Raw genomic sequence first — 9,552 nt, 5'->3', positions numbered from 1 at the left:
AGTCCAGAGGAGGGCACTATACAAGAACGACTGGAGCTCAGAATTCTAACACAGCTTATCAAAATACAGAAAGTTGGGGCCTAAACCGAGAAATGTTTTTTAATTTGCGAATTTTTAAATGGATGTAAAGAAGAAAACTGTATAATTGTAATTTAAAAATATCAAAATTTAATGGAAATGGCACATATTTTGAAGGTGAAGGAAACAATTCCTTAGTGCTTATGCTTTTTTACAACCTACTGCCAGGTTGGTGAGACCCTGAAAGGTCGTGTCCCACCTGGGGCCTTGAGAGACTTAATGTCAGCTGAATCCGGACTCTGGATCCTTGAGGCATGGCAGGTTTGAGGCCTCAGGGCAATTTTGGTGTTCTTTGGGCCCCACGTGAGGGTCGGCAGAGTGGACATGCCAGATGAACTCGGGGCCTGGTGGAAGGACTTTGCCAGCATTTGGGCGTGCCGAGTTGATGAGACACTAAAAGGCCCTCGGGCCTGCGGCACTCAGGCCAGTCTTTCATTCCTCTAGGTCGTATAGCCCTGGTGTACAAGTTGCCGCACAGCGGTAACTTGTGGTTGCTGTGAGGCTGAACACTGCGACACGGATGTGTCAAATGCGTTAATGGTTGGCTACCCAACGCAGACAGAGAGTGGGGTGAAGCTCCCTGATTAAAACAAGCTTGGAAGTAGGAGCGGCATCCACTTCTGTAATATCTTGCCTCCAGAAACCCTATGAACCTGGAGAGAGGATGAGAGACACCCAAGTGTTGAGGACTCTCCTTTATTGGGTCGCTATGTGTCACCTGTGACTCGACGGCACTTAATAACAACAACGACCACTGCCTTGGGTAAGTAAGTTTGGAATTACATTATATAAATCTAAAAATAACAATCAAGAAAGTAATCCTGAAAGAAATTTAATCACATAGCTGGGTTAACTTGAGAGCTGCTTTGTTGCTGTTTTGTACTGTTGGGTCAGAACTGACTGCCCACCTCTAGTGCGTGTTCAGTGCAGTAAATCACATGGGAGGAGACCGCTCATCTCTCTTGTGTGGATTCAAACCATGTGCTTTTGGGTTGGCAGCTCAGCTCCTTACTGCTAAGCCACCAGAGATCCCTTGAGAACTACTTTACTAAACGGGGATCTTATTTGTGTTATAAAAAAGCCAACCTTTTGCCATTGAGTCAATTCCAACAGATAGAGAAATTCCAGCAGGAAAGAGTGGAACTGCCCCATAGGATTTCCAAAGCTGTCAGTTTTACAGAAGCAGACTGCATATTTTTTTCTCCTGAAGAATGGTTGGTGGGTTTGAAATGCCAACTTTTTGGTTAGTAACAAAGCACTTAACCACTGAGCTACTAGAACCCCTTTCATTTGTATTAGGAGACAATAAATCTGATTGTATGTACAGAGATATTTTTTCAAGTATCTCTTAATTAAACTTTTATGAAGACATTTTAAAAATAATTTTAAAAAAAGTAAAATACTTTGATACTTTGAACACTTAGACTCCAGCTGTATTAAAGGTGCCTAAGTGGTGCATGGCATGTGAGATGCTAAGTGAAATGCCGGCAGCCGGCATCCACCAGCCATGCTGTGTGAGAAGGTGGGTGAGGAGGCTCTGCTAATAAAGATTCACAGTCTCAGAAACCTGATGCGAGTCATCAGGAATCAAATGAACTCTAAGGCAGTGGGGTTTTGGTTTTGGTAGTGTTTTCTCAAGGTAAGTGGTTCACACATATTTTAAAGTTGTTTTCTTCAAATAGGATTATTCTCTCTCTCCCCCCCCCCCCCCCCCCCCCACATACACAGAGAAATTCTCACATCAATGAGTTTTCCCTTCGTGGTCTCACAACAGAAGAGGATACCCTGTAGCTCCCTTTTTCTATATGGATCAGAAAGATAGATACTCTGGAGTTGATGCAAATGTTGTTTGCATCTGCAATTCAAAAATAATTCTGACATTTTAAGGCCTGCTTCTTTTTTTTTTTTTTAAGGCCTACTTCTTAATGACAGTTTTTCTGTTAATTATTAGGGACTTGCTACTTTACTGACATTTGCAGGCATAGTGTAATCGGCATAGTTGTTGTTGATGTGTACCGTTAAGTTGGAGCCAACTCATAGCTGATGCTCTAGTGGGTTTTCTGAGGCAGTTAACTGCAGAGGAGGAGTGTGTCCATCCCTCTCCCATGGAGCAGCTGGTGGATTCGGACCATGTTCCTTTGGATTGGCCATCTAAACTCCTTACCACTAAAGCCACCAGAGCTTCCTAAGTCCTACAGGTAGGTGGTTACTTCTCCACTTTCTCTCTCCTTTGCTTGGGCAACTGCTACGTTGATGCACTGGAGCCATTCTTCCGCATTCTTCTCATCCTTGGCCTTGAAAACATATGTTTTGCTCTCTGTGAAGATTTCGAAGGCCCGGGGGAGAGAGCGGTCCCTGCGCTTCTTGGCCACCACTTTCACGCTCTGCACTTTGCTGAGTTCGATGGGGCAGTCATCAGGATCGTCTTTCTGAAAGGCAAGAGAAGGAAAGAACATGAGCTTGTTCCAAGTGCAGCCAAGATCTCTGGCCACCAAACTTTTTGTGAGAGAACCACAATTATCTCACTTTGTACGGCTCAAGATTTGTTAGTTTGGTTGCTAAGGCCTCAAAGATTCATTTGAAAAACTTAAGGCATGAATGCTTGACACATAATAAATTGGCACAAGAGAGCGAATTTATAGCTAATCAATTTTATTCCATGGGAAAAATAATGAATGCATAAATTGTTTATGACATTATTGATACTAATATTGTACCACCAAAATCCCGCAGTACAATTTAGAATTTTAGTAGTTCAGAATTTGAGGTAATTTGGAAGGTATGAGGTTGAACTTTACATAACCACTGAGAAAGAATTTGCTAAGCCCTTGAATAGAGTAAACAAAATTCCAATGTTTAAGTGGATCAAACTGTTTCTGAAAATGCCTTGGGCTTTGGAAGCATGATTTGCCCACAAGCATTAAATAAAGGAGTATTTAATGATTTTATGTTTTCTCTTCATTAAAACAAGACATCTGTGAGGCCAAGGTCATTACACTGGGTATGCATAGATAGTCTTTAGGGAGCAGATGATGCAATTGTAGCTCTTTAACATTCCTGAACACATTTTGTCCACTGGAGAATGTACCAGTAGCTGAGAATATTGTCAACTCTTTCCCCACATTCTCACTTAGGATCATCTTTTTTTTCGCAGTGGAGAGGCACCTTTCTGACCCATCCTAAATTTCCTATGGTATTCAACTTGAAAAAAAGAAACTCTTAGGATAAATTAAATATATGTGTGAAACCAAGTAATATAGAAATGGCCAGAACAGTCAATGAACTTCATTGTCTAGTTGTTTGGTGCAAATCAAGAGCTTAAGAAGCCAAAACAAATTCACATTCATGTTTATTGCAGTTCTGTTAACAATAAGAAGGAGTGGCATCTACTTCCTAAACAACATGCCTCTGGAAACTCTATGAACTTCGATAAATGATGATAGTTATAGAAAGGCTTCAGGCCTTTGGTTCATAGCGTTGCTATGAGTCATCCTTAACCCAATGACAATCAGCAACACATTCACAAAAGTGAAGAGGTAGAAGCAGCCCAAATGCCTCTCAACAAATGAGTGGATAGAAAAACTGTGGTACCTTCACACAATGGAATATTAGACAGCATTAAAAACAATGAACTTAAGGAAAAAAGAAAAGCAAACAAAACCCAAAACCAAAAAAACAAACAATAAAAAAAAAACCAATGATGAACTAGTAAAACAGTACACATCATGGATGAATCTGGAAGACATTATGCTGAATGAAATATCTATATCACAAAAGGACAAATACTGCATAAAACCATTGCTCTAAATTAGGACTGACATAAAGTGGGGCAGAACAGGAAAAAAGTGGATAGATAATGAACGCTACTCTGGAACAGAGGAAGGAAAGAAATATCAAAGGAATGTATGATTAGGCATTATTTGAATGATAATGAACAATCTGAAATAAGAAGTGTACTACATGGTGAATTGGGAGAGAGGGAAGGAAGGGGAGGGAGAGGGAAAATGTGCATTAATGAGTGAATGAAAACCCAAACTTGCTGTACACTCATTACAATAACAATTAAAACAATATTAAGAAACAAACGTCAGGTTCTTGCTATGGAGAATAAAGTTACTATAAACATTGGTGTAAAATCTCTGCTAATGTCTCGGTTCTGATTTTCTTGATGTGTATTCCTAGCAGTGGAATAGCTGAGTCATATGGAATTTCTATGTTCAGCTTTTTGATGTAACAACAAACTGCCTCTCAGAGTGGTTGTAATCCCACCAATAGTGTATGACAGTTCCTAACTCTGCATTCTGTCCAACATTTATTGCTTGCTGTCCCGTTAAACTTTGCCACTGCTACTTAGGGGAAATGGTACCTTATTTGTAGTTTTTACTTGCATCTCTCTTATCGCTAGTGGTTTTAAGCAATTTTTCATGTGCCTGGTGGTCATGCAAATGTCTTCTTCTATGAAAAGTCTTTCCATGTCTTTTGCCCATTTTGTAATTATTTATCAGTCTTCTTTTAGAGGCCCTGTAGTGTTCTGTAAAATTTTGTTAGGAGACCTTTGAGATGATGTGCACAGTGATTTAATCTTTAAAAGCCCCATTCATCAGTTTTATCCTCTCCTGATTGTGTATTTCTGGCTGTATTTGTCAGTCTCTTTATACCATGGACTAGGCCTTCTGATATTCGTCCCACTTGGCTTCTTATGATTTTTATGGCTTTGGGCTTTACTGCTAGGTCTCTGATCAACTTTGAGTTAATTTTTGTGTGTGGTGAGGGGTGTGGACCCTGCTTCAGCTTTCTGCAGGTAGCAGTCCAGTTTTGCCAACACCATTTGTTGAAGAGGTTGTCATTTTCTCATTTAATAGGTTTTTATTTCCTTGTCAAATATCAGCTGACCATAGATAGATAGATAGATAGAGTTAATTTCTGGGTTCTCAATTCTGTTCCTTTGGACTCTGTACCTGTCGTTTCACCAGTACCATGCTGTTTTGGTTACATGATGCATTCTTCAAAATTAAGCATATATTAGGACACAAAGCGAGTCTCAACAAATTAAAAAAACACTGAAATAATACAAAATATCTTCTCATCACCTACTACTAAAAATTTTTGGAAGGGTATCATCAGGAACCTCTTTGAATAGACTATGCTGTTACATTTTCTAAATGGAAATACCACTTAGCTAAAATGTCTCTAAGTAAAGGACACCTATAAATAAGAATTCATTACAAGTATTATCTGGGGAAATTGAGAACGACTTGGTTCACTTGGCTCTCTTATCTTGTTCAATGTACAATTTCTTATTTTTAGAAATAAGAAATGGATATAGTTTAGACTCTAGGGTAATCCTTAGGGATAAACATTGGAGTGTGAAAATGGACTTTTCCTTCTATAAGAGAATGAAAAAAATGTGCTTTAAAGGAGTGAATTTGAATAAACATAAGTCACAAATACCTAACAATTGTTACAATTTTTAAAATCCTGCTGCTGTGTATACAGACTGTTATGTCAATCTGTATTTTTTCAGATTCTCAACTGGACTATGTTAATTGAGCATCTAAAGCACATCTTATAAAGTTTTGCCAAAATTAAAAAAAAATATCTTCTCAGACAGCAATGCAATAAAACTAGAAATTAATCACAGGAGGGTAAAGCTTATAAATCACTCATGTGGAAGTTAAGTAACAACCTGCTCTAAATAATTTGTTAATAGAAGAAAAAAAGAATGAAATAAAATGTTCCTTGAAACAAATGAAAATAAAAATACAACATACTAAAACCTCTGGGATGTAGCTAAGGCAGTTCTCAGGGAGCAATTCCTAGCAATAGGCACACACATAAAAAAGGAAGAAAGAAGAAAAATCAATGATCTAACTCAATACGTTCATCAAATAGAAAAACAACAGCAATCTAACCATAAGCCACTAGAAGAAAGGCAATTATAAGGAAAAGAGCTGAAATGAATAGATAGGAAACAGGAAAATAATTGAAACCATTAACAAGACCAAAAGCTGGCTTTTCAAATGGGTCAAAAGACTTCTCCATAAAATGTCCTAGCCCTGAAGGCTCCATGACTGAATTCTGCCAAATATTTAGAGAAGATCTAACACCAATTCTATTTAAAGGATTAAAGAAAAAAACACCAACATTTCCAGAGTCATTCTATGAAGCAAGGTATAACCCTAATACCAAAACTAGGCAAAGATATTACCAAAAAAGAAAACTACAGCCCAACATATCTCATCAATACAGATGCAAAAATTCTTAACAAAATCCTGGCCTATAGAATCCAACAGCATATTAAAAAAAGAATTCATCCTGGCCAAGTGGGATAACAGGTATACAAGGAACGTTCAACATAAGAAAAACAACAGAATTCATCACATTAACTAAGCAAATAATACGTATCATATATTCCTAGCAATTGATGCAGAAAAGACCTTTGACCAAAATTCAGTACTCCTTCATGATCAAAACACTCAGCCAAATAGGAATAGAAGGGAATTTCCTCAATATAGTAAAAAGCATATACACAAATCCCAAGAACCAGTATCATTCTCAATGGAGAAAGATTGAAAGCATTTCCATTGCAAACAGGCACCAGACAAATATACCCACTTATACCACTCCTATTTAGCATTGTACTGGAAGTACTTGCTAGGGCTATACAGCAAGAGAAGGCATCTAGACCAGCAAAGAGATGGTGAAACTGTTGCGATATGCAGATGATATGATAATATACACAGAAAACCTCACGAACTCAACAAAAAAACTTTTAAAGCTAGTAGACTGATTTAGTAGAGTCACAAGATACAAGAAGAATATACAAAGTCAATGGATTCCTCTACTGAAACAGAGAAGGAAATAAGAAAGCAATGCTGTTACAATATTGTTGTTGTTATGTGCTGTCAAGTCACTTTTGACTCATAGCAACCTTATATACAATAGCTCTGAAACCTGAGGGCTCTTGAGCCTATTTCATGGTTTCTGACTTATCTTCCTCCATTACCCCAGTCACTGAATTAATCCATCTCATCCAGGGTCTTCCTCTGTTGTGCTTCCAAGCATCTTCAAGGACTGACTCTACAGTCAACAATTCTTTGTACCAGCAGTTAGGAAACTAAAAGACAAATTGCATTGGGGAAGTCTGCTGTCAGGGACCTCTCAAAGCACTGGAGAGCAAAGATGTCAGTCTGGAGACTAAGGTGCATTTGATCCAGGCCATGGTCTTTGCAATTACTTGCTATGTATCAGAGAACTGGACAATGACTAGGAGAGTTGATGCCCTGAGCTTTGGTGCTGGAGAAGAGTATTTAATATACCATGGACTGCTTGGAGAACAAACAAGTTTGTCCTGGAGAGGGTGAAGCCAGGTTCCTCCTTGGAGGCAAGGATTCTGAAGCTCTGTCTGACATAATTTGACATGTTGCAAGGCCGGATCAGTCCTTAGAGAGGGACGTCATTCTTGGAAGGGTGGAGGGACAGCGCAGGAAAGAAAGACCCTCAGTGAGATGGATTGATTCTGTCACTGGGGAAATGGGGATAGGTGTCTCGGAGACAATAAGATTGGCAAGGGTTAGAGCAGGGTTTAGGACTATTGCACACAGGGTGACTACGAGTCACAGGTGACTTGACAGCACATAACAACAACAACATCACTAATACCACACGCAAGCAAAATCCTACTGAAGATTATAAAAAAACAACTGGAACAGTACATTGACAGAGAACTTCAAGAAAGACAAGCTGGGTTTAGAAGAAGTTGTGGCACTAGAGACATTATAGCCCATGTCAGATAGATCTTGGTCGAAAGCAGAGAGTACTAGAGGAATGTATATCTATGTTTCATTGACTGTGCAAAGGCATTTGACTGTGTGGATCACAACAAATTGTGTTTAACCTTGACGAGAATGGGGATCCCAGAACACTTGATTGTACTTATGAGAACTCTATTCTTGGACCAGGAAGCAGTCCTCAGAACAGAGCAGGGAAACACTGCATGGTTCAAAATCAGGAAAGGAGTGCATCAGTGATGGGTCCTGTCTTCAGACCTTTTCTTTCCAAGCATACCAATAGAAACTAAAAATTTTTGAAAAATAATTATATGTCAAGTGCTAGAAAAGGTAATATATAATAAGAGTTTGGTTAGATGTTGTAATAAATTAATTACATCAGTCCATTATAATTAATGTTACAAAGGTGTTAATGAATATAAGCCAATATGATTTGTAAATTTTTGCCTCCCCCTCCCCGAAAAAAAGACATCAAAACAGAATAAAACCATTACAGATATATGCCACTTATCATCCGTTTGGGCAATGTCTGATCACATATAAGTCTGTGGTCAAGGGCACACAGGAGTCTTGAGTATCAGGATGTCAGACCAAGACCTTGAGGTGGTCCCACTTCTGCTTAATTTCTTGTTGTACCCAGAAACCTCCAACCTATAGGCCTCAACAACCAACCTCAAACCCCTTTAATTTCACAACTTGTTGAGTCTAATCCCTGCATTTTGCCCCATGTGGTCCTGTGGAACACTCACAGACAGGTGCGTAGTTGGAACATCCCAACCCCAGTGTGGGTACCCTCAGTTCCCCTGGCTCACACCATCCTCTCCTCAGGCAGGTTTTCACGGGTGAGCTGGCCTTCACGGCATCTGGCTTTGCAGAAGAAGTGATAACCTGGCATGACCTGTCCAAGTGTTCACCTGAGACATCGCAGCACAAGCCCCCCGAGGGTACCCAGGAGCCCTGCACCCTTTAGACACAGGTATCTGCACAATGTCCAAGTCACAGGGTGTCCTCCCTAGTCCATAGGAAGCATCATGGATACTAAGCAGGGCAAATATGGATAGTTTTTCAGCTTCAGTCCTTCTATTAAAAAAAGAATCCCGAGTGATATAAATGGCTACCTGATTACTAACTAGAAGTTGATGGTTCAAGTCCATCCAGCCATATCCTAGGCCTGGTGATCTATCTGAAAAGCTTACCACAAAAACCCCTGTGGAGCACAGCCCCAGTCAGCAGATGTGGGGTTGTCAAGAATTGAAGATTTATCACAGAAACTTTTGCATTTCCTAGAGCCCTCGTGGTCTGCATGGCAAGGAGTTATGCTGCCCACCCAGAGGCAGGCAGATTGAGTCCACCAGCTTTTGTGAGGGAGAAACAAGGATCTCTTCCTTGGAGATTTATACCCTCTGAAAAACTACTGGAGGGTCAGCTATGAGTTGATTCTGACTCCACAGAAATGAGCTGTTTGTTTGAAAATACACATTTCTCTCATGTACAGGAAACATTTAAAAAAAACTTTAATTTATTTATTTTTCATTTCAATGAACATCTACAGAGATTTTGGAATTCTATTCATTCATTGTTGCACCCTTCTCCCCGCCCACCCCACCTCACCCCCCTCCCCCGTTTGCTCCTCTCCTTGAAAAGCAAAAGAAAAACTCCCTCATTGGTACACAATCACCCCCGC

General features: G+C 39.7%; 1 protein-coding gene across 2 annotated transcripts in view; it reads right to left on the bottom strand.

The window, feature by feature from the left end:
• Positions 1-2,270: 2,270 nt before the first annotated feature.
• The window catches only part of VEPH1 (ventricular zone expressed PH domain-containing 1), a 432,395-nt gene continuing 425,113 nt past the window's right edge, over positions 2,271-9,552 (bottom strand). For both annotated transcript variants that reach the window (XM_006897770.1, XM_006897769.1), the window contains one exon: positions 2,271-2,507. In XM_006897770.1, coding sequence (XP_006897832.1) covers positions 2,271-2,507 — 237 coding nt within the window. The remainder of the gene's footprint in view (positions 2,508-9,552) is intronic.

This window comes from Elephantulus edwardii, unplaced genomic scaffold (genome assembly GCF_000299155.1).
Source record: "Elephantulus edwardii isolate Elephantulus edwardi_28Jun2011 unplaced genomic scaffold, EleEdw1.0 scaffold00215, whole genome shotgun sequence".
Lineage (NCBI taxonomy): Eukaryota > Metazoa > Chordata > Mammalia > Macroscelidea > Macroscelididae > Elephantulus > Elephantulus edwardii.
Note: the sequence above shows the minus strand (reverse complement) of the source record. Positions and strands in the feature narration are given on the sequence as shown.